This window comes from Antechinus flavipes, chromosome 6 (assembly GCF_016432865.1).
Source record: "Antechinus flavipes isolate AdamAnt ecotype Samford, QLD, Australia chromosome 6, AdamAnt_v2, whole genome shotgun sequence".
NCBI lineage: Eukaryota > Metazoa > Chordata > Mammalia > Dasyuromorphia > Dasyuridae > Antechinus > Antechinus flavipes.
In genome coordinates this window covers 261,127,938-261,154,051 of record NC_067403.1, presented here as the reverse complement: position 1 = coordinate 261,154,051, position 26,114 = coordinate 261,127,938, and the positions used below count along the sequence as shown (strand labels likewise).

The 26,114-nt window shown below is 40.3% G+C and overlaps 3 protein-coding genes across 3 annotated transcripts in view; all 3 read left to right on the top strand.

Annotated features, from left to right (window-relative positions):
- LOC127540233 (mas-related G-protein coupled receptor member X4-like) overlaps positions 1 to 26,114 on the top strand; it is a 142,092-nt gene that overhangs the window by 94,695 nt on the left and 21,283 nt on the right. The gene's annotated exons all lie outside the window — the stretch shown is intronic.
- LOC127540228 (mas-related G-protein coupled receptor member X2-like) overlaps positions 1 to 26,114 on the top strand; it is a 121,460-nt gene that overhangs the window by 75,638 nt on the left and 19,708 nt on the right. The window lies entirely within an intron of this gene.
- Positions 21,600 to 22,879, top strand: LOC127540231 (mas-related G-protein coupled receptor member A-like). Its single transcript, XM_051964839.1, has one exon. The coding sequence runs from the start codon at positions 21,821 to 21,823 to the stop codon at positions 22,787 to 22,789; it is 969 nt and encodes a 322-aa protein (XP_051820799.1). The 5' UTR covers positions 21,600 to 21,820; the 3' UTR covers positions 22,790 to 22,879.

Below are 26,114 nucleotides of genomic sequence, written 5' to 3'. Positions count from 1 at the left end.
TATTTAAGTCTGACTTTATTTGTGTGAAAACTTTTTTGTAATTTTGCTCAAATAATTCCTGACTTTCCTTTGGTAGGTAGATTCCCAAATATTTTATGCTATCAACAGTTATTTTGAATGGAATTTCTCTTTGTATCTCTTGCTCTTGGATTTTGTTGGTGGTGTATAAGAATGCTGAGGATTTATGGGGATTTATTTTGTATCCTGCTACTTTGCTAAAATTATGAATTATTTCTAATAGCTTTTTAGTAGAATCTCTGGGGTTTTCTAGGTATACCATCATATCATATGCAAAGAGTGATAGTTTGGTTTCCTCATTGCCTACTCTAATTCCTTTAATCTCTTTCTCGACTCTTATTGCAGAGGCTAGTGTTTCTAATTCCCCCAAAATTTTTGAAGTGGCAAACAATCTTAGACCAGAGATGGAGACATATGCCCTGCACAAAGTTGCAATGGCTTCTATCTCTATCCCACTGTGTGGGTCAGAAACCATTAATAAAAAGACTGGAGAGATCTCTAAAAGCAAAGCAAAGTTTATTATATGTTCTGGCAAGAATGGGGCATCCAGCCATAGAGCAGACAATCGAAAGGAGGAAGCACCGTAGGGGGCAGGGTCAACTACCCAAGAAATTGAACTTGACCAATAAGTACATAGTTGCCCATATTTGGTTGAAATAGGGAGGATAGCAAGAAGGGGACTTAAGTATGCCCTTAGGGAGATAACAGAGAGGAGACTTTAAGTATGCCCTTAGGGAGATAACAGAGAGGAGACTTTAAGTATGTCCTTAGGAGGATAGCAGGGAGGAGACACTTTAAGTATGCCCTTGACTTAATACTTAAAGTCCTTCAGGCCTACTCAAACTTTGAAATAGATGAAGCCTTACTCGATTTTCACTACTGTCTTGAAAGATTTCACTTTATCTCGTTCACCACCTAAATTTAGAGATAGACCACACCCTTTTACAAGGTCCAGAGTCTCCTGAGAAGGCTTTTGGGACTCTGGGGAGATTGGAGACTGCAAGGACCCATCTAGAGAGAAACTCAGAGTTCTTCCAGAGCATGGGGTGGAGGTTTTGGGGAGCCTACCATTCTTTGGAGAGGCTGAACTGGACACAAATTCAAATACATTGGTTCTGGCCATTCCCCAGTCCCCTTTGGAAGAGAAGTTTGTAAGCTTAAGAAAAATTCAGGTTGGTTTATATCAAGATTCCTGACAGGCAAACAGAGACTTACAGACTTACAAACAAGGCTTTTAAATCCAAAATGGCCAGATCTTTTCCTTTGTAATTCAGCTGACTGAGAGAAACACACACAAACACAAACTGCTTTTAAATTCCTTTCCTTTCTGTTTGTACTAAATAAATAGATGAAGCTTTACTCGATTTTTACAACTGTCTTGAAAGATCTCACATCATCTCCATCACTTTCTTTTCTGTTCCCTCCCTACTTCCTGCAGAAGAATCTCTTCTAGAACCCCATTTCTTTACCGCTTCTTTACTAGAGTTTCTTGTAAATATCTTTTTGGTGACCCTTCTTGTACTCCAATGTGGAAATCTCCACATTCCGGGGATCCCAGATCACTCATATTTACTCATCCCCAGATTTCCTGACATCTCTTCTCTTCCAGGATTATATGGGTGCCAGAGACCATGCTCTTCAAGACCATGTCCTTGAACAATGCCAGAGGCCATGTCCTTGGACGCAGGAAATAAAGAGCTAAGAAGATTAGCAAACACCCTAAATTCCTGAAGATTAGATAATGTGTGTCCCAAGAAATCGGTCATCTCCGCCCAAGATCTAGATAATAGTATACTCTAGGATTTCCGCCACACCTATGGTCCGAAATTCTTCTCATTGTAACCCCCCACTCAGAAATCCTATTTAATTAAACTCTCTTCATTCATTAAACAGAGACATTCACCATCTTAAATCTTGAGTTGCCTCTCTGTCTCTCCGATCCTGTCCCCAAGCACGTGGTGCTTTACAGACTGTCTTACAGAGCCTTTGCTCTCCCTCGGCCCCGGCTCCACTCGATGACCCACTGTTGATGTCCTGCCGGACAGGACATATGGGAGGTATGTCCCAGGGTTCCCACTCCTTGGTGCCTTACATTCCCCATTTTACCAATCTGTCTGATGCCTCAGACCATAAGATAATCCCAGCCCCCAAGGCAATACTAATGAATGGAACCAGGTGAAGATTTCTCAGAAGCTGTAAGACCTGAGGCCTAAGTTTCAGAAAGTCACATTATCCTTATTCTCAGAGGGCTGTAGAGCAGAAAAGTTCAGACCCCAACTCTAAGCTTCAGGAAATCACTGTCTCCCAGGAAATAGACAGCACTACTGACCATTGGTCAATGATTACTTCCTTTTCACCCCATCCAAAGGACCCAAATATTTTGCTGTTTAATCTATTCTTTGTTCCCAGACTGAGTCCACACAGCATATGGAGCTGCTCAGCTGGTGAGCTTGGACCTCTCCTTGGAAGGACCAAATAAATGCTTCCCGTTTGTGTCTGAAAATGCTTCTGAGGCGTCGCTTTGGCTAAGGGGCTCTAGCACCCATCCCACACAGTTTATGGAGCTCGTTCCAGGATCTGTGACTTCCCAGAGAGATGGCTGGATCCTGATTCAAGGCAGGCATCAAGTTGGGTTTTCTCCAGCCATCCTGGGGATCAGACTCTCAGCCTCCCTCTCAGTGGAACATGGGCCAGAGGTAGAGGCGCTCAGATAGAAACAGAAGCAGCTCAAAGGTGAGGAAAGTCAGGTAACTTGTGCCCATAATCCAGAAGTGAGAGGCTCCGCCTCTGCCCTTGGGCAGTCCTTGGATGGAAAGGGACCCTGGGATCACCAAGGCTTAATAATGCAAAGTTAGGGGTTATAAGGGTCCAGAAAGGAAGCTCACACAGTGCAATCAGGAAGTAAAGAGACCTTAACATCTGGGACACCTGGATGCAGTCTCTGTGATCAGTGTGGCCCGCCTTGTGAGCCAAAGCTCTGGTCACATTGGGATCACATTATCAGCAGGTGACGTCTCCTTCTCTTATTGGCTGTGCATGTGACCTCACAGACCCAATATAAGGACTGGGGACCAGGATTAGGGCAAGGGCAGGATGTGAATGCATGGAATAAAGATCTTGAGCTTGTGAGCCTCTGTCTTTGGATGCTCTGTTGGATATGAGACCACTGCTTGGAGAGGTGGTGGCCAGAGATCTCTGAAGAACTCTGATTGGATAAGACTGGTAAAGAACCACTGTGCAAAAAAGTGGCCAGAGATCGTCTGAGCCATACCCCTTTTCATGCTGCATGTCTGGTCTCATACTGATAGCACTGGTGCCATGTTTGGGGGCATTAGTGTAGCCCATGCCCTCCTTTACCTTTGTGTGGCCTCTGCTCTGGTTCCCCTCCCTGAAGGCACGTGCCTTGTGTCATTTATCTACCTGCTCATTGCAGAGGCTGTATGGCATCTCTAAGGCTGAACCTGCAGCTGTTGTTCGCCCCTGCCCTACTTGTGCTCCTTCCTCCTGCTCCTCGAAATACTGGGAGGAATGCTCGTGGTGAGTCGCCGAATGCCCCACAGCAAACGGACATTACTCGTGTTAAGAAGCAGAGCATCCATGTAACGATGGACATGCACTCTCAATTCCTCACGGCTTCCCTCCATCCTGGGGAAACCATTAAGCATGTGATCAGCCATCTTCCTCATTGCTTCTCCATTGCAGGAGTCCCATGTGCACTTAAGATAGATGATGGACCAGCTTTTACATCTTCTGCCTTTTGGCCCTTCTGCACTGAATTTGCCCTTGCCCATTCCACTGGCATCCCCTATGACTCTACGGGCCAAGCCATTGTTGAACGGGCTAATTGTACCCTCAAGATGCTCCCGTCTAAGCAAGAAAAGGGAGTGTTGGGGTTTGCACGACCCTCCACCTGACTCACTCAGGCCACCTTAGATGCAGTGATATATACACATAATTACAATTTTCCCATTCTTGGCTCTCACCCCAGCAATGGCTTCTGGCACACGCAGAAAGCGCGGCTAACTAACAGACCGGCCTACAAGGACAAGGGCCCTCTCTCCCCAGGGATGTGGAAGGGTTTAAAGTCTCTCCTGACTATGACACCAAAGATGGCAGACACAGCTCTAGTGCAGCAGCTGAATTGGACTGTCCTGGGTGATGTGCAATACCTGAGACTGACAGAACCGGACAGAGGGCTTGTGCGCTTCTCCCACAGCCTCCTGCTGTTCATATGGTGGCCGGGGAGAGGCTTCGCCCTGTTTTCCACTTGTAGACAAGGCCTCTAAATCAGCGGGTGAAAGACCAACACGCCCACCTGCCAGTTAGTGAGGCAGGGCTGCGGGACATGACTTTCCTTGTATACACCCTCCTCTGGGCCTTTCTTTACTAGACACCAAAAGGTGCATAAAATGGAAACCTGACTCAAGACATCCCACCTGCCTGAACATGACTTTGGGGAGTGGGTTGAACAGCATGTTAGACTTGTTTGGTTTTGGCCCCTGCTGAGCCTAGTTCTTACTGTTTTACTTTCGTTTGCCTTTGTTCTGTTTTATACACTCTTGTTAGGGTCTTTTTACAAATGGATCAAGCCTAATGCAAAGAGGAGGTTATGGAGCGGCCCGGTAGTAATTTCTGTGGCCACAGACTGTACCATGGGTGGAATCCTGATCATATTGAGATAGCTTCGCACGGGAGATGGCTGTGCGTGTGACCTCACAGACCCTTATTAAGACCACTGTAGCGGGAAGTTGCTCTCTTTATCCTAGGGTAGCTGAGCCAAGGGATGACTAGCCAAGAGAGATAAGGGGCTTGATAGTGAACACGTGGGTCTCTCGCAGACCTGGTGTTCACTTGGGAGTTAACAGCTCAGGGCATTATGTGAGCAAGTATAATAAAGTATAAAGTATAATAAAGACCTTAAGTTTGCACATGGATGTTCTTGAGCGCACTATCAGTTATTCAAGAAATCATTGCAAGAGACCTCTGAAGGCCTCCAAGTCGGGTTAAAGTTGGTTGACACTGCAAAAGTCAGTGGCCAGAGGGTTTCCTGATGCCCTGGGAATTAGGAGAGACTACAATGTGAAGGTTACAGAGTAATGCTAGAGTAATGCTAGGGCATTCGCAAATGAAGTGACTGCCCAGGGTGAAGTATTCCTCTCCTTTACACTCTGTAATCTCATTGATCAAGGGAGCTATTGTTGATATTAACTTCAGCTTAATGGGATGAGTGGCCTCGCTAAACAAGAGAAGGGAATTGTAAGGGTCCAGAGGAAGCTCGCACAACGCAATCAGGAAGTAAAGAGACCTTCATGTCTGAATGTGGTCTCTGGGATCAGTGCGGAGCTCCCCTGAGCAGAAGCCCTGGTTACACTGACATTGCATAATCAATGGGAGTCATCTCCTTCTCTTATTGGCTGTGCGTGTGACCTCATAGACCCAATAAAAGGAGTGGGCACCAGGAAGCAGGGCAAGAACAGGGTGTGAACATATGGAATAAAGACCCGAGCTTGCGAGCTGCTGTCCTTGGGTGCTCTGTTGGATGTGAGAACCACTGCCTGCAGAGGTGTTGGCCAGAGATCTCTGAAGACCTCTGATTGGGTAAGATTGGTCAAGAACCACTGTAGGAGATAGTGGTCAGAGATTTCCGAAGGCCTGGAAACTAGGCAGACTGATAGCCAGAAATCTCTGGGTAAGAGGTTACAAAGGGGTGGCACTTAGTAAGCCAGAAGGAAGTCCTGATAATTGGCACAGAGCAGGGGGGCTCTGGAAGCTGCTGGATGGGCCAGCCCCTCCAGGCTTGGGGGTCCAAGGTGAGAGGCTCTGTGTATTATAGGATCTCAAGCTATGAGAATACAGCTGCTCTCCCCAGAAGGGAAAGGGGAAGGAGAAGTCCAAACCCAAAACTTCAGAGCAGAAATCTAACACACCACCAGAGAGTGCACTTGGGGAGAGATTGCTATTTGGGTGGGGAAGGGACGGGCCTCTTCCATGTAATTTTTGTCTGGGTGTTTCTGCAGAATGTCTGCACCATGCCTGTTCTGTGAGCTAGATTTTATTACCTGGAAAGATTTAAAATACAGCCAATGAGAAAAACTTCTGAGCTGCACTTAGAACACTGGGGAAGATGCTTATGGCTCCTGAATTAAAAGGGTAAAAAGCCTAACTTTTTCTGTGGGTCCCAGCTCTGGTCAAGCTTGGGCTACAGAAATAATATTAGCTAATGTGGAGAACAGTTACTGGGGAGCTTGGCAATTGGTGCTTTCCAGATTGCAAAAGTGCTCAGCGTAAAACAGATGCTATCTGAATGTTAGCTTCTTTATTGGATTTAATTGCCTCATATTGGACAGTCTTATATGGGTTTTTAGATATGATCAATATACAATCCCAGTGATAAGATAAATGATTTTCTTTGTGTGTAATTTAGAAAGAAATTCAACTAAATTAAGACCCCTCAAGGAGGATAGTGCATAGAGTAAAGAGAATCTCTTTCTCTTTCTCCCTCCCTCCCCCATTCCCGGTCTGTAGCAGGGATGCATGGACAAGGAGTGACAGGGAGAGAAAGAAAATATACGCAATCAGTTCAGTGGAATTTGTTAATTGGGATATAATAGTGAAGCAGTTTTAAAAGAGCTCTAATCAAAGCCCACAAAAGAGATATGAAAATTGTAATCCCTTTGCACTGATTGTGTTAACAAAAGATTGAAGATTTTGGGAATCTGGGGGAAAAACAGAAAAGCATTGGCTGCTCTTAAAAGCTGGAAGCAAACAGTCTGGTTCACAAGCCTTTTCTGATGGGCAGACGAAAGGGAAAAAATTTGGGTGGACTGGCAAAAACAATCAAAAGGGAATGGTTTCTTTCTAAAATTGTAGAACAGATTTGGCTTATAACTAAGTTTGCATCTGGAAAAAAAAATCTTATCTGGATCAGGTTTGCACTTTAAAAGCCTGGAGATCTGAGAGTATCCAGTTGGGAATTTGAGGGAATTTGGGGGCAGGGGGAGTATGAGAGAACAAAGAAAGGTGATGATAATAAAAAAAAAAAAAAATGCAGATAACAAGTGAAGAGGAGCTTTTTTTCTGGAATGTAAATTCATTAGACTTCTTAAAACTACTTTGTGAGTAAGATTATTATCCCTGAGAAATAACTTGAGTTTCATTGGTCCCAATGAAAGATGAGTTTACTGATAATCTCCAACTTTGTTAAGTAGGAACAACTTCTAAAGCTTTAGACTGGGAATGCTGAGCTTAAAATTACCTCCTTAGATATCAAGATGAGTTTTAATTTTCATATGATGAATCTCTTACAATTACAATTACATGAAATGATAACTATTGAATGGCATGTGCTAGAATTGTGAATTTGTTTACTTAAAGCATGAGATCTTAGAAATTTTGGTGCAAATATTGAAATATTACTGGAAATTTAAACCTGTATTTAATTTGATTTTAGGTTAAAAAATAAGTTATTAAAACAAAGTTCTGGTAACTTAACTAAAGAAGTCACATGTTTGTATTGTCTAATTAGATGAAATATAGTGCTTTCTAAAATGCACACTGGCTAATTTGTATAAATTGTGAGCTATGCTTTGAAATTTGGTCAGCTCTGCTGGAAATATGTATAAGTTTTATGAAATTAGCTATTTTTATGCTATTTATTAGCTATATTGTAAATCATTATTTATATTTATATTGTAAATTTTTTTAAAAGGTGATTTTAAAAACAAAGGACAAGAAAGATTGATTTGCAAAAGCAAGTGATAGTTTTAATGGAACATCTAGTTAGAATATCACAAAATAAAGTACTGATTTTTAAAATAACTTTTTTTTAAAATTGGTGTATATGTTAAAATTGGAAAGGATTGTAAATTACATGAGATTCCTTTCCATTTTTGTGATAGGCTATGTTATGTCTTATTTGGCTATCACTTAGGAAAATTGTGAAATTGCTAATTAAATTATTAAAAATGCTTATTGTCATAATATTGAAACCTAAAATTGTTAGGTATTATGTGGGTTAGGTAGGCACTAGATGATGATGGACACCAAAAGTTGGGGGTTGGGGTTCATCATGTAAAGAATTCACATTGGCCATTGTCTTTGGCAAAAGGTAGATTTATTATGGACAGGGCAAGCTCCTAATGGAACTTGCCATTTGCCAGTGGAACATTGGCATTCCAAGACACATGCCAGAAAGGGACATGTCCTAAGCTGACAGACCAAATACTGAAAAGAACTTGGCTCCTAAAAGGATTAACTCTAAGGAGGAGAAGTGGGGTTGAGAAGCCTAGTGGAGTTAGGAGAGATATCATGTGGCATGGGGGAAGGGGAAAGACATCACAAAGCAGAGTGCCTTGGTGGGCTAACCCAGGGGAGGACAGCAGCCATGGGTAGATTTTGTGGGGAGGATTTGGCCCCAGGGACATGACTGGGATTTCTGGGGTTGGACAGGCAAAGGGAAGCAGACTTCAGCCCCTGCTTTGTGAAATTGCTGGGTTTGGGGAAAGCTTGGCTCTGGGTGTAAGTACCAGTCTCTTTACCTTTAGGTTTCTGGAGGTTTTTGATTGGGAATTTTGGTAGTTAATCGAAAATGTAGCATTGAAAAGTGTATACTAATTATTTGCATTAATGCAAAGTCATTTTCTTGATTTTACTGCTTAACAATGCAAGAAACTTTTAAGAGGTTTGTTAGAACTGCAAGTTCTCTGAAAATGAATTTCTACCAGAATGAAAATTCCTACCAAGGTCTCCCTCTGTCTTCAGCAAATTATTTAATATTTATTTAAGTGTCTCTCAGGCTGAGGCCCTGCAGTATCACTTTTGATTATGATCCTGCTCTTGCTTTTTCCTCCTGTAGCTAATTTCTGTAGTCAGAAAAGTGGTCAGCAGAAGCCATGATGAGCCCAATACAAGTTTGTAGATATCTTGATCTGCAGTCTAGCCCTGGAGGCTTCTCTGGCTGCTGCTATAGAACCCTTAACTTTCTGGCTTCCTGGGGGGAGAGTTTCTCAGTCTGAAGGCCCACTTTGCCTATCAGTCTGTTAAGTATTTGGGCCATGAACTAACTCCCACTTCCCCTTTTCTTATTGTGGGCGGAAGTACATAATCTCCCTGATCAGGCCAAGATGTGTAAGACCCTGAAAGCTAAACTGACCTTTCCCTCTCCCTAGTCCTCCCTAAAGCCCTTTATACTGTATGTTGATGAAAGGACAGCTCGGTCCTAGGGGTCTGGACTCAGTCTCTGAGACCCATCCCAGACTCCTTGCTTACTTCTCAAATAAACTTGGTGAGTTTGGGGAGACCCTCCCACCTAGAGCAATGGCTGCCATAGTCTTTCCAACTGAGGAAGCTTCCAAGCTCATTGGCCAATTATTGGAGATTCTAAATCTCCACCAAGTTCAGAGAATGTAGCTTTCTACGGAGCTTCAGAATCGGGGCAGGAATGAGAGTGAATCTCCATACTGACTCCAAATATGGCTTTAATGTTTGCATGCTCATGGGCCTAAGTGGAAAAAAGGGGATTTATTTATTTTGACAGCCAAACAAACATACCCAGAAAGTGTGCAGGGGACCAATTACTGCAAGCTGTGCATGGACCTAGAGAGGTTTCAGATATGACTTGTAAAGGACACCAGAAGCGGGATTCACTTCAGCCCAAGGGACACAGGCTTACAGATTCTGCCCCTAGTGCTGCTGCTTGTCTGCCCCTGACCATGGCACCTTTCCTTCCCCAAGTACTGACTCCTACATTCCCTAATTATGGCTCCCGGGCAAACAAATTCTGAAAGGGCTGTTAAACCCTCCCACCCTGAGGTCTATCAGGAGGAGGGATACATACTTAGGAGAGGATTGGCAGGTGGATTTTGCGCCTATGTTCCCTGGTAGGGTTTCAAACTGCTTTTGATTTTTATTAACACTTATAAAAGTAAAAGCTTTGTCTTATACGACTGAAAAGTTCTTGCTAAAAGAGATCCTATTTACTTAAGGCCACACTGTTGCACACATTGCCCCTATTCCCTTGAGGAAAGAAAAGCAGGCATTTGGGGAAATATTCTTTGGTATTTATTCTAGGAAAAACTGTTTGGAGAAGAGATATTCATGAAAGCCTCATCTTCCCCCCATTCTTTCTCTGGGTGAGGTTCCTGATTATGTCCCTAGTAACCCCCATACTGATGCCACTTTGGTTTATTCTTTTCTTTTTTCTCATATTTTGTCCTTACCATGCATGCCCTAATTCTAGATCATTGTTTATGTTGTTCTGCTGGTATGTTACAAATGACCTTATTGCAGTCAAAAAAAGAGCTTTCTCATGTCTCAAGCATGTGAATCTATCCCTCTGTGTGTCTTGTTCTCTCTATCTCTTTCTCTGTGTTCTGTTTTTACAGATGAAACAATAGAAGAGGCAGAAGGCTAGTGATTGGCCCACAGGTGACTAGCTAGCGTCACCTGCCACAATGAAATCCTGGGCATCCTCACTGTCAGACCAACATTCCATTCACTCCTGCTCAGAAAATATCTGGCAAGATCTTTGCAATAAACTCTACCATGATAGGACACTGGGCTAACACACTTGGACTCAACTGCCTCATGGGCAACACCTGAAATGGCACAAAGAAAAGAAACTCCTCAAGAAGATCTGAAACAGAGTGAATTTACACAAAAGAGTTCAGTTTTGTAGGAAACAAGACATTGAGGATTCTGTCAAAGCAATCCCCCATGAATCTCAGTGTTGGAAATATTCCAGATATTTGGGGGGAATCATCATTGAAACATTTATACCTAAAAAGGGAATTGAGGGAATAACACTGGCTATTGCCTCACAGGTTGACTTTCTCCTCTAAGCAGAACCTTTAGGAAAATGATGTACAGATACATGAAAAAAAAAATTTTTAACTAAATTAATTAGTTTAATTAAGGCAGATTAAAAGCAAAATCTAGCAAGGATAGGAAAGATATGTTTGTGTCTGTATATGGGGGTGTGTGTGTATATATGTGTATGTATATATCTACATAAGTACATATAAATATATCCTTTCTTAATAATATAACAATAACAGAAAGAAGTTAAAAACGTTCACAGCAAAAAAAGAAAAAAAAATTTATAAGGAAAAAAGATGGACATTCATGAATGTATATATATATGTACTTTCTTGAACTGGCATTTGTTGTTACATATTTTGACTCCACCCTGACTTTCTGCTGAACACATCTCAATGTTCTCTTTCCTTTCATTTCATTTTGTTTTGTATTTCTTTTCTCTTTTTCTTTTATCTCATTTTGTTTCTTTAAATAAAATACATTTTACAAAATTAAAAGTAAAGACAAGGCAATAGGATCACCATTTAATTGCTATCTCTCCGTGTTAAAAATCTCCCACAATCCATAGATTCAAAAGTTGGGGCTAGTAAACCAGCGGGCAGACTTGCTTTTTGTGTTACAGGAACAAAACAACTGGAAAAGTGCCTACATATCTGGGCAGACAAAATGCCTTGCTGGAATAGCAGTAATAGGTTAAGATGGCATTACAGTACATGTTTATGTAAAAATAATGGTGATTTTCATAATTACTGATATGATAATAATCTAGATTTTTAAGAGTTAACATTTTCCCAGCAGACTCTGACTTGGGAGTCAGAGTTCTACAGTGTATATTAAAATAATCAATTATTGACAATGATTTCCTGTGAATGTTAAAAGACTGCAGACGTGCTCCACCAAGTTACAACCCAAAGGATTTCTTTTTTTTTTTTTTAATGTTTTTTATTTTTAATTTTTTATTTAATAATTACTTTATATTGACACTCGTTTCTGTTCCGATTTTTTTTCCCCTCCCTCCCTCCACCCCCTCCCCTAGATGGCAAGCAGTCCTTTATATGTTGGATATGTTGCAGTATATCTAGATACAATATATGTTTGCAGAACCGAACAGTTCTCTTGTTGCATAGGGAGAATTGGATTCAGAAGGTATAAATAACCCGGGAAGAAAAACAAAAATGCAGATAGTTCACATTCGTTTCCCAGTGTTCTTTCTTTGGGTGTAGCTGCTTTTGTCCGTCATTTATCAATTGAAACTCAGGTCTCTTTGTCAAAGAAATCCACTTCCATCAAAATATGTCCTCATACAATATCGTTGTCGAAGTGTATAATGATCTCCTGGTTCTGCTCATTTCACTTAGCATCAGTTCATGTAAGTCTCGCCAGTCCTCTCTGTATTCATCCTGCTGGTCATTTCTTACAGAACAATAATATTCCATAACATTCATATACCACAATTTACCCAGCCATTCTCCAATTGATGGGCATCCATTCATTTTCCAGTTTCTGGCCACTACAAACAGGGCTGCTACAAACATTTTGGCACATACAGGTCCCTTTCCCTTCTTTAGTATTTCTTTGGGATATAAACCCAATAGAAACACTGCTGGATCAAAGGGTATACACAATTTGATAATTTTTTGGGCATAATTCCAGATTGCTCTCCAGAATGGTTGGATTCGTTCACAACTCCACCAACAATGCATCAGTGTCCCAGTTTTCCCACATCCCCTCCAACATTCATCATTATTTTTTCCTGTCATCTTAGCCAATCTGACAGGTGTGTAGTGGTATCTCAGAGTTGTCTTAATTTGCATTTCTCTGATCAATAATGATTTGGAACACTCTTTCATATGAGTGGTAATAGTTTCAATTTCATCCTCTGAAAATTGTCTGTTCATATCCTTTGACCATTTATCAATTGGAGAATGGCTTGATTTCTTATAAATTTGAGTCAGTTCTCTATATATTTTGGAAATGAGGCCTTTATCAGAACCTTTAACTGTGAAAATGTTTTCCCAGTTTGTTGCTTCCCTTCTAATCTTGTTTGCATTAGTTTTATTTGTACAAAGGCTTTTTAATTTGATGTAATCGAAATTTTCTATTCTGTGATCAGTAATGGTCTCTAGTTCATCTTTGGTCACAAATTTCTTTCTCCTCCACAAGTCTGAGAGATAAACTATTCTATGTTCCTCTAATTTATTTATAATCTCGTTCTTTATGCCTAGGTCATGGACCCATTTTGATCTTATCTTGGTATATGGTGTTAAGTGTGGGTCCATGCCTAATTTCTGCCATACTAATTTCCAATTATCCCTGCAGTTTTTATCAAATAATGAATTCTTTTCCCAGAAGTTAGGGGCTTTGGGTTTGTCAAACACTAGATTGCTATAATTGACTATTCTGTCTTGTGAGCCTAGCCTTTTCCACTGATCCACTAATCTATTTCTTAGCCAATACCAAATCAACCCAAAGGATTTCAAACCATCATTTAAGAACTGTTCCTACAGGACTGTAGAATACCCAAATTGTCTTGCACGAGTGAGAAATTGATCAAACCCTAGAAATGATTGTAATCTGCCTTCTCTTTCCTTCTGCTTCATAATTTTACATAAAATCTCCACCTTCCCTGCAACAGGAGGAGATCTCCTGCCTGGGAGAGCTTCCAATTTGCAAATTGCATTCTTTACTTTGAAAGTGATGAATTAAACTTTGGTCAGGACCTATGCTTTAAAGCTCTGGCTGCATGAAGAACTCTAGTTTTGTTTTTTTTGGTTTTGTTTTGTTGTTTTGTTTTTTTACCAAGGAGTATACCTTCCCCAGGGAGGATCCCACAGGCTTTGCTGAGCCGTTCCCATTCACCCTATATTCATACACATCCGGGTATCTGGAATTGTATCAACCAATGGTTACCTTGGTAAAGGAAAATGGTGCCAAAAAGCTACTTGGGAAGCTCCAGAGGCGAATCTTAAGATATCTTGGGACTCAGAGGCTAAGGAAAGGAGCACTACCATTTCACTCAAGTTGTGAGTGTTCCTTGAGGCCACACTCCTTATGGTCCCTTAACCCACTGATTTAACAAAGCTCCCAGATGCTCCAAGATCCCTGGGGATCTAACGTTCCATTTCATGATAGACTCACCCAAGCTTTTGTTGCCAACTCAAATCTCAGTGAGGAAGCTCCAGCTTCTTTCTAACTGTGTAAATTATCTTCACCTTTCCATTAAGCTGACTAATTTTGATTGGCAATTCACTGGGCTCCTCCTTGAGACCACAGCACAGCTGGCAGTTTCTCTTGCAGAGCAAGATAAAAAAAGTAAAAAGGAAATCTTTCCTTGTAGCCCTTCTGCAGGGCAGCAGCTCATTTCTTATTGTCTCTACTCTGTATCATCAAAATCAAGCAGGGCAGGAGTTTGTTTTACTTGTGGAAAAACCAAGTCATGGGAGGAAAGAATGTAAAAGGGAGCTGGAGGAGATGCTGCAAAGAAAAGAGAAAGCCTCCAGACCACCCTGAAGGACCCCCACTCTATCCTCATTCACTCAGCATGATACACCTACAGAGAGGTGCGGCGGGAAGGCTGGCACAAGGAGGGGGATAGTCAGGCCACCATGCTGCTGATTCCTGTTGGAAGTGGCTCCTTGCTCGTACAGGGCCAAGAAGGATCTGTTTTAGTTGACCCTGGTGCCACATTCTCAGTGTTAAACCGGGCTCCTTTCCCCACTCTTCTCCCCCCAGAGTCAAGAGTGTATCTCAGCTGGGGAGATTGCTAAGAAGACCATTCCAGCCTATATCTCAGAACCTCTCTCCCCTTTTATGAGAGGATCAGTACCTTTCACCTTTTATCTTAGTCCTTGAGACCTTTAGCCACTTATTAGAATGTGACCTGCTCCATAAATTACAGGCCACTATTTCATTTGATCATAAAGGAACTATTGCTTTCCTCCTTTTGTCCCTGATACCCTCCATTCCTTTAGGTCTCTTTCCCTTCACCCCTTCTGAACATCCAGCACTTAATCAAAACCCCTTTCTCTTGGGATTTTCAGAGGCTGCTGATAGCGGGTTAGTTAGTAGTGTCATTGTTGTGCAGCTGGACTCATCTCAATCCTTACTCTCCATAGGTCAATTTCTCCTCAGTACTGAAGACATTGAAGGATTGTGACCCCTTATCTATGCCTATCTATTTAAGGGCTTCATTATTCTCTGTACTTACTCCATGAGCACACCCATGTTTCTAATCCATAAGTCTGGTGCATAGAGCTGGAAGAAAATAACTCTTTGAAAATTAGGATTGGGCAAACGGAATAAAATTGTGTTAAAAGATTGAAAAATTAAGAAAATCTGATAAAAAAAAAAAACAAGTGATCTGGAAAACAGTTTGAGAAGAGACAACATAAGAATTGTCAGACTACCCAAAAGTTATAATAAAAAAAATCTGGGTACATTATTGCAAGAAATTATTAAGGAAAATTGCCAAAAATAATAGAATAAGAAAGTAAAGTAGAACTAGAAAAAACCTACTGACCATCCCTCTAAGAGATCCTATGAAGAAAATTACAGGAATGCCATAGCTGTGTTTCAAAATTTCCAGATAAAAGAGAAAATATTGCAAGCTAAAAGGGAAAAAAAATTAAATACTGGGAAAAATAATCAGTATTTCATAAGAGTTGATAGGTTCTATACTCAAAGATGGTCGATTTTGGAACATAAAGTTTCAAAGAACAAAATAAAGGGATTGTATCCAAGAATAATCAAAGGTGGGTATAATTCTGAATGAAAATGTCTATTAGATGGACTGAATTTCATATAAAACTTCTGGAAGTAATAGAAGGAAATCATTAAAGGCTAATTATAAAGCACTGGAAAGTGTTCATATATTTACTCATGGTATATAAACCTGCTATCAATATTCTTAAAACTCACATCTCTCAGATTGGCTAAGATGACAGGAAAAGAAAATAATGTTGGAGGAATTGTGGGAAAACTGGGAAACTAATACATTGTTGGTTAACTTGTGAACTGATCCAACCATTCTGGAGAGCAATTTGGAACTATGCCCTACAGCCAAAAAACTGTGCCTGCCTTTTCATACAAGTGCCACTATTGGGACTGTATCCCAAGCAAATCATAAAGGAGGAAAAAAGACCCACATGTGCCAAAATCTTTGTAGCAGCTTTTTTTATGCGGGTAAAGAATTGGAAAATGAGTAGATACTCATCACCTGGGAAATGGCTACATAAGTTATGGTATATGAATGTGATGGCATATTTTTGTTCTATAAGAAATGATGAACAAGCTGATTTTAGAAAGACCTGGAAAGATTTATACAAACTGATACTGAGGGAAAGAAGCAGAACCAAGAATACATTGTACACAGTAACAGCAAGATTGTGTGATCAACTATAACAGACTTGGTTCCTCTCAGAGGTTCAGTGATCCAAGGGAATCCCAATAAACTTTGGCTGGAAAACACTATCTGCATCCAGAGAGAGAACTATGGAGACTGATTATAAATCAACAGATGCTATATTCACTTTTTCTCTTTTTCTACTGTTTGTTTTCTCTCATGTTTTTCCCTTTTGCTCTGGTTTTTCTCTCCTACCATAATTCATAAGGAAATATGGATCTTGCTTTATTTAATGAATGAATGTTCAAAACAAAATAAAACACTAAAAAAGAATTTCCTTTTATATCATAGTACTCCTAGAACCATCTCACTAGTCTCCCTCATTTCAGAAAAGGGAGTTCAGCACTAATGGCATGTCCAGGATAACAGAAGAGATCCCTGAGAAGAACAATGATATGTCATCCATTTCAATTTTCTCTCTAAAGATAATGTGTGTTTTTCACACATTATTGCTGATAGGAATTCTGTGCTCATGATGTAGCTTTAATTGGGTATTGTGCAGAAGGACTAATACTTTAGCATTTAAAAATCTATCAGTTATTATTTTGGCAAGACAATTGTGGTTATGTGACTTGTTCAGATTCACACACCTATTAAATGTTAAATGTCTGGGGGCAGATTTGAATGCGGGTCCTCCTGAGTCCAGAGTTTGTGCTCTATCTCTTGTGCCATCAAAATGCTCCTGTTTAAAAATCTATCACCTGGAAGAGGGATTAATCTTCTTAGTTTAACCCCAATAGTACAAAAAAGACGAATGGTTAAAAGATCCTAAAAGAAAAACTGAGGCTTGCTATCAGGAAACATATGCTAACACTAAGTGTTGGAATCCTAGTGTTAACTCAACTTGAAACAAGGTGATAGCTCAAGGGAGATGTTAGAATCTTAGTGTTAACTCAATGTAATTGATACAATGCTTGTGTTCACACCTTTACTCATTGGAGTTCACATGTTTGGGAGATTTCAGGGTTTAGTATGAGATATCCAAATTCACACCTCCCTTGAAGCTCTTAGGGCCAGAGAGCACTATGGGAGAATAATCCCTCTCTCGTATCCCACAATTCCTCTTTCTCATATATAAGAAACAGACAGAGGCTCTCGGAGAAAGATTCATTCCATTTTCCACTTGGCTGGCTGGTGGCCGGAGAGAGTTCAGCTGAAGATTGAGAAGGGAGCATCAGTTCAGTTGAGGAGAAGCACTCTCTCAGAGGCACAACCAGATTCATCTTCATCTCACACCATTATGATGGCTGGGCTCCTGCTCTTCCCCCACTGAGACCAAGCTGGTCTGAAAGACTCACCAGAAAACTAGTCAAGCCCCAAGTGAAGGACACAAGAGATTCATTCCATCTTTGTGCTGATTGGAGGCTGAAGAAAACACAGGCAGAAGCAAAGGACAAAGCTGCAAGAGCTCTTGGAACCAAGCAGAGAGAGAGGCCTCTAAGCTAACTGGGCTATATTGGAGGCAATAAAAGATCTGAACTTTTATCACCTGGCTGCATTTGGGGTAATTATTGATCTTAACTGCAACTAAGGCTGCCTCCAGAAAACCTACCTTCTTCCAGAGAGAACCATTATTCTAAAAGAAGAAAATCACCACAACTAAGGGCTCTAATGACTTCTCTGGTAAATAGAAAATCCCCTTTCATTTCTTTTCTTCAAGAAAACAAGACAATTCTTAAAACTTAGAACAGATTTTAAACTTCACTTAACTTTAGTTCATTAGATTCCCTGAATTCTAATGAAAAGTTCCAGACAAACTGAATTGCCATTTGATTATTTTCCAATTCACACAAACACTTTCTCTTTTGTGATCCAAGAAAGGGTGAAGATATCAGTTTTGTTTTTGTTTTTGTTTTTTAAGCTGAAAGGGCCCTTAGAAGTCTGACACTTGATAACTCAAAAGCAGGACATTTATTGCCAGGGTTGTCAAGATAGCAACTAACTGCTTTTTTTGTTTTCTTAAAAGTTTATAAATTCTTAAAATCTTCTGTTAACACAATCAGTGAAAAGAGATTACAATTTACATATCTCTTTATTGGGCTTTGATTAAAACTCCTTTAAAACTGCTTTTACTATTTTATCTCTAATAACAAATTTCACTGAAATCAGTAAATTCATTTTCTTTCTCTCCCTCTCACCCTTTTGTCCAAATGTCCCTGGTGCAATCAGGGAAGGAGGGAAGGGGGAAGAAAGAGAAAGAGACTCTCTTTCCTCTATGTACCATCCTCTTAGTCCTGGGAAGGGCTTAGTTTAATTGAATTTCTTCCCAAATTGCTTTACAAATACAAAAAACTATCATTTATCTTAACATAGACAATGAATGTTGATCACATTTAAAAACCCACATAAAGTTATTAAATATGAAGCAATCATATACAATATAGCCGTTTCATATAACATTTGTTTCATATTAAGCACCTTTGAAATAATGTGATCTTCACAACAATCATTACTGTTTCTCTTTACAAGTTAAAAACTGGGCAGAGAGAAAATAATTTGTCATAAATCAGGTAACTAACACATATCCACAACTGAAACAGAGAATGGTGGGCTCACCAAATACGGGAACTGCTTGGTTTTCTTAACTCACATCACCATGCTGGGGGATGCCAGGGGCACCCAGATTCTTCCCAGGCAGTTACTGGAGAGAATTTGCCAAAGACCGGGGTGACTTGTTCCATGATCTTCAGATACAAATAGAAAGCATTTATTCCATCATTGCAAGAAGAGGTCCAAACACATCAACTGGACAGTCCAGCATGGGGTACGGCACATGACAGAAAAAGACAATGAATTATGTAGAAGAAAAGGCAAGGGTATACCTCCTCTTTCCTGCTGATTTTTAAATACATTGGATGGATTGAAAAGAAAGAAACCATTGACTCAATGGTCAACGATGCTGTCTACTTCCTGGAGGTGATGTGACTTCCTGAAGACTAGATCTAAGGCTTGACCTACTTTACCCTATAAACTCTAAGGAATGTTCACTAGTCCCATTCACTTTGATTTTAAAATACTGATTTTCTGAGGGGGACAGCATATACCACAATATAAATTATGCCCAAGGAAAAGTCATTGGTAAATAATTTAAAATGTAAATAAATAATTGGAAGTATGAATTTATGAATTAATCAAAGAGTAAAGACACAGAAAATGGCATGCATACATCCATGAAATGAATTAACTTTAATGTCCATTGTTTTAAATGAAGTGGTTCAGCTCACCTTTAGGCCTGTCCACATAGATTTTAGAAAGAAGCCAAACCCCCATGTACTAAAGAAAGAGAAGAGAAAGGGAAACAAAGGGCGAATTTGAGTGTGATTAGAGAAGAAAGGTGAGACACATATTCCCCATCTTCTCCAAAAGACTCAGTTCTATACCTCTCTGTCACATCATGACAAGAGGGAGATGTAAAGAGGAAAATGAAACCAGCTTTTTTTAATGATCTACTTGTGTCCTAGGCACAGTGTTAAGCATACCACAAACACTGCCTCATTTACAGAGAAAGATAATGGGGAATGTTGGAGGGGATGTGGGAAAACAGGGACACTGATACATTGTTGGTGGAATTGTGAACTCATCCAGCCATTCTGGAGAGCAATTTGGAATTATGCTCAAAAAGTTATCAAGCTGTGCATACCCTTTGATCCAGCAGTGGTTCTACTGGGCTTATACCCCAAAGAAATACTAAAGAAAGGAAAGGGATCTGTATGTGCCAAAATGTTTGTGGCAGCCCTGTTTGTAGTGGCTAGAAGCTGGAAAATGAAAGGATGTCCATCAATTGGAGAATGACTGGGTAAATTGTGGTATATGAATGTTATGGAATATTATTGTTCTGTAAGGAACGACCAGCAGGATGAATACAGAGAGGACTGGCGAGACTTACATGAACTGATGCTGAGTGAAATGAGCAGAACCAGGAGATCATTATATACCTCAACAACGATACTGTTTGAGGATGTATTCTGATGGAAGTGGACCTCTTTGATAAAGAGAGCCTTAATTGATCAAAGATGGACAGAAGCAGCTACACCCAGAGAAAGAACACTGGAAATGAATATAAACTGCTTGCATTTATGTTTTTCTTCCCGGGTTATTTATACCTTCTGACTTCAATTCTCCCTGTGCAACAAGAAAACTGTTTGGTTCTGCACACATATATTGTATCTAGAATATACTGCAACCCATTCAACATGTAAAGGACTCTTGCCATCTGGGGGAAGGGGTGGAGGGAGGGAGGGGAAAAATCAGAACAGAAGTGAATGCAAGGGATAATACTGTAAAAAATTACCCTGGCATGCGTTCTATCAATAAAAAATTATTAAAAAAAAAAAAAAAACACTGCCTCATTTGATCTAAAGGTCTCTGTGAGGTTCCTGTTATTTTTGGTCTCATTTTGAGCTTTAATTGATCAAAGATGGACAGAAGCAGCTACACCCAAAGAAAGAACACTGGGAAATTAATATAAACTGCTTGCATTTTTGTTTTTCTTCCCGGGTTATTTATACCTTCTGAATGCAATTCTCCCTGTGCAACAAGAAAACTGTTCAGTTCTGCACACATATATTTTATCTAGGATATACTGTAACCTATTCAACATATAAAGGACTGCTTGCCATCTAGGGGAGGGAGTGGAAGGAGGGAGGGGAAAAATTGTAATAGAAGTGAATGCAAGGGATAATGCTGTAAAAAATTACCCTGGCATGGGTTCTAACAATAAAAAGTTATTTTAAAAATAAAAAATAAATAAATAAAGGAGCTATACCTCTTAAAAAAAATTTTTGGTCTCATTTTGAAATTTGGAACCTGAGGGACACAAATGTTGAATAATATGACCAGGGTTACACCCCCAATGTAAGTAATGACAAGTCCTGGAGACAATGTGGTGGTAATTAATAATTGGTTTTTAATGATGGCTAGGAAAAAAGACATTGAGATCAGGATCTTGGCTGGAAGCCAAAGATGCCTCTGAAGAGTATTGAATTCTTTCAAAGTCTTTAGAAAGGAAGCTATACCTGAGGGTGGAAACCAACAATCCCTGAGGGGGTGGACCAGGAGCTGGACAAGAGCCTTCTTCTCTACCTGCAGAGGGCATGAGGAGCTTTAGCTGCCTCCAGGTACCTGGACAAAGGCATCCATTTCTCCCCAGCCAATGAACCACGAACAATGATCGGGTAATAATTCCTACATAAGCTTCTCTTTCGTGATGAAAAATCACGTACCTCAAGGACTGGAGCAAATTCATGCATCAGCAATGTCCTTTAGAGTCCGAGGAATAACCTACAAGGGACTGGTTTCTGAAGGAGGAAATAGGAAGGGCAAGTCTTAACCGTAATTGAACAATTAGTTATTAATATGGGTGAAATAATGATTTTTCTCACTAGTAAGTTTCCAAGACAAGATTATAATTCATTTTTTCTTTAGACCCATACCTCTATGCACTGTGGCGCCCCCTAGGGGCATCCTAGAAAGAGGCAGTGAGGAAGAGGAGCTTTGAATGTAGAGAGAGGCATAAATGGCCGGGAAACTCCCTGATGTCCTTCTATGTCTCTGTGTCCCCAGGGTGTCTGAGAGGAGCAGGGCGTCATGGAGCGCGGATCCCCCAACATGACTGTGTCCTCCACGCCTGAATACCCAGAATATTATTCTGACAATTCAACGGAGCATAGTGAAGGTCATAATTCATCTGGCAGCCTTGACATTTATGACTGGATGAACCTCCTCTCTCTGCTCATTGCCCCGCTTGGACTGCTGGGGAACGGCGCCGTCCTGTGGCTCCTGGGCTTCCGCATCCGGAGGAACCCCTTCTCCGTCTACATCCTCAACCTGGCGGCGGCCGACGCCCTCTTCCTTTGTAGCTCTTTTCTTAGATCCATACTTGCACTTTTTAGATTTAACGATGTAACATGGACAATACTGTCATTCTTCATATACACGTCCTACACTGCGGGCCTGAGCCTCCTGGCGGCGATCAGCACCGAGCGCTGTCTCTCAGCGTTCTTCCCCCTCTGGTACCGATGCCGTCGCCCCAAGCACACGTCGGCCGCGATCTGCGCCGGGGTCTGGGCTCTGGCCGGGATGTGCGGGCTACTGTCTCTCGTTCTTTGGCATAGTTCTGATCATAACATTTTCACCTTCTTCACCATCCTGGTTACGTGGCTCCTCCTCCTCACGTGTGTGATGTGCGTGTCCAGCCTGACTCTGCTGCTGAGGGTCCAGTGCAGGTCCCGGCCCCCGCGGCTCCCCAGGCTCTACCTCCTGGTGCTGCTCACGGTCCTCGTGTTCCTGCTCTGCTGCCTGCCCATGGGGATCTGGGCTGTCCTGAGTTTCTGGTTCCACACATATCTCATGTCTTATTGGCTCTGTGACCTCCTGGCCTGTGTGAACAGCAGCGTGAACCCCCTCATTTACTTCTTCGTGGGCAGACTAGGGCATAAACGGAGGGAGCCTCTCAGGGTGGTGCTCCAGAGGGCCCTTGGGGACGAGCAGGAGTTGGGAGGTGAGACAACAAACACTCCCCACTCCAGCCGCCCGGAGACTACACTCCGAGCCTAAGAAGAAGATATTCAGACACAGCAGCCCTTGAAAGGAGCTCCCTGCCCCAGACAGAGTAGCAACTTCCCTCTCTCTGGGAGGAAAATCAGGATTCCCCTGCCATTATTTATGTGGATGCCTAAGATGTGAACTCAAGGCAATGAACATTTATTAGGTGCCTATTGTATGTCAGGCAGCCGAGGCCACATCTACTCTAAGAATGTAGCTGTATAACCTTGCACAAGTCACTCGACTCTGCCTCAATTTCCTCATCTGTAAAATGAACTATCAAAAGAAATGCAAAGCTCTCAAGTATCTTTGTCCAGAAAATCCCAGATAGGGTCATATGACTGAATAACAAGACTATACTAGGAACTGTACTAAGCCCTTCAAAACATCTCATTTAGGGGCTGATAGGCAGCACACTGGATAGAGCAGCAGCCCTTAAGTCAGGAGGACCTGAGTTCAAAACTAATCTCAGACACTTAACTCTTCCTAGCTATCTGACTCTGCGCAAGTCACTTAACCCCAATTGTCTCAGCAAAGAAAAAAAAATCATGTTTTATTATCACAATACACCTGGGAAAGATGTGTTCTCCACACATCCATTTTACACTTGAGGAAATAGAGGCAGGCAGAGGTTCAATGACTTGCTCAGGCTTCTAAAACCAGGAAGCACCTGAGGCTGGATTTGAACTCAGATTTGCATGGACCCCTACTGGGTAAGTGAGCAGAACCAAGACAACATTGTACACAGTAACAACCAAATTATGGGATGATCCATTGTGATGGACTTATCTCTTTTGAAGTGTGGTGATTCAAGGAAATTCCATGAGACTAGTGATGGAAACTGCCATCTGCATCAAGAGACAGAATTATGGGCGTTAGGTCTGGATTAAAGCATAGTATTTTCACATATTTGATGTGGTTTTTGTTTGTTTGCTTTTTTTTTCTCTCTGACATTTTTTTTCCTCCCTCTTGACCCGGATTTCCTCATGTAGCATGATGAATATAGAAGTATGTTTAGAGGAACTGCACATGTTGAACCTGTATTGGATGGCTTGCTATTTGGGGGATGAAGGGAGAGGAAGAAAAATTTGGAACACAGTGTTTTCAAGGGCTAAGGTTAAGACCTATCTTTGCATGTATTTGAAAAAATAAAATACCTATTTAAAAAATTAAAGATAAAAACTATATATACATACATACACACATACATACATACATACATAAAGTGTGTGTCTATAGCTATTCTATTTCTACTTCTAATCTAGGCAATTTATATTTTTATAAATATGCTTCCATTTCACTTAAATTACTAAATATATTGACATATAATTGGACAAAATAACTTGTTCCAATTGATTTCATTTCATCTTCATTAGTGGTAGCTTAACACTGCGTCTTTAGTATCAGTGATGCAGTTTCCTTCTCTATGTTTTAGAATTAAAATAGATAAATAATTGGCTAATATGACTGGGGATTTTCAGTTTGTTCTTTTTCCATTTTAATTGCAGACCCAATTCATTGGTCTGTTCTTTCTCTACTTTATTGAGGCAAGTATTTAAGGATATAAATTTTCCTGTGATTTTTGCTTTGCGTGTATCCCACAGGTTTTGGCATGTTGTCTCATGATGATATTTCTTAAATCAAGTTATTGTTTCTTTGATTTCTTCTTTAATCCACTCATCCTTTGAAATTAGGTGGTTTCATTGCCAATTAATTTTTAATCTGTGTTTCTGTGGTCTGTTATTAAATGTACCTCTTACACTGCATTGTGATCTGAAAAGGATACTTTTAATATTTCTGATCACAATTATGAAATTTTATGTCCTAATAGATGGTGAATCTTTTTAAAGGCATCATAAAGTGCTGAGGGAAAAATGGTTTATTTATTTCTATTTCTAGTCAATTCTCTCCAGATAGCTATCACATCTAGTTTATCTAAATTTCTATCCATTTCCTTAACGTTTTTCTTATTTACTTTTAGTTAGATTTACCATTCTCAATTTCAAATATTAAAGACTCACACTATTAATGTATTAATATCTATAATTCATTAACTTTTTAAAAGTTAGTTTCTAGAATTTCATATACTTAACAAATATTGATTACTTCTTGTCTAGGGAAAAGAGGAGGAACACAAGGCTTTGCATGGGGTGAATATTGAAAGCTATCTTTGCATGGATTTCAAAAATAAAAAGTTATTATTTAAAACTAAAATAAAATAAAAATCAGTTTCAATTGTAAAAATCAGTTCAATAGAACTCTATCTCATATCAAAATATGGCTACTGTATTTATCTTTTTTTAATTGAATCTATTTTAGCCTTAACTTTGTTTGATATCATGATTGCTATCTTCAGGTGAAGCACAGTAAATTGTTTACCACTCTCCATTTTAACTCTGTATATCTCCTACTTATAAGTGTGTTTCTGGTAAACAACATATTGTTGGGTTCCGATTTTTACTTCATTTTTCTATCTGCTTTTATTTTAATGTACCAGCAAAGTTTTATATATGTTTGCTGACAGGATTGGGATTAAGTGACTTGCCCAGGGTCACACAGCCAAGAAATGTTAAGTATCTGAGGCTAGATTTGAACTCAGGTCCTCCTGACTTTAGGGCTGGTGCTCTATCCACTACACCAACTAGCTGCCCCCTAATTTTTCATTTTAAAAATTGACATTTAATAAACTTAAAGACTTTTAGATATTTGTGATGATATCAGAATTTAATAGAAATTTTAATACAGAAGGTTCAGAAGAAATATAGGGAAAACATTAAAGACCAATTATAAGGGACTCATTAAATTCAAACATTAAATTAATAATTCTAATCAATGAAAGTATTATCAATATTATTCTTAGGGCGCTCATCATTACTAAGTACTTTGAAACAAAAATTGAGGCTAGATTAAATATTATGAAGTGAGTCTAAAAATCAACATTGGGAGGAAAAGGTAAAAAGGAGGAATTATTCCATACAAAAGAGGCATGAAAGGAAGAATTGATACAGAAATGGAACAGAAGATTTCTTAAAATGACCCAAAGCTTGTACCACTTCCCTGGTTAATAGTTTCTTTGCTGATGAAGAAGGTTTCCTTGCTCACAGTCAGGTCCATTCCTTGGACTCTGGATTTCAGGAAATCAGGAGATTGCTTTATACCTGGACATATTTGCTGTTGACCAGTAATCTCTGGGTAGGAGGTTACAAGGGGTGGCACTTAATGAGCCAGAAGGAAGTCCTGATAAATGGCATAGAGCAGGGGGGCTCTGGAAGACTGCTGCATGGGCCAGCCCCTCCAGGCTAAGGGGTCCGAGGTGAGAGGCTCTGTGTGTTATAGG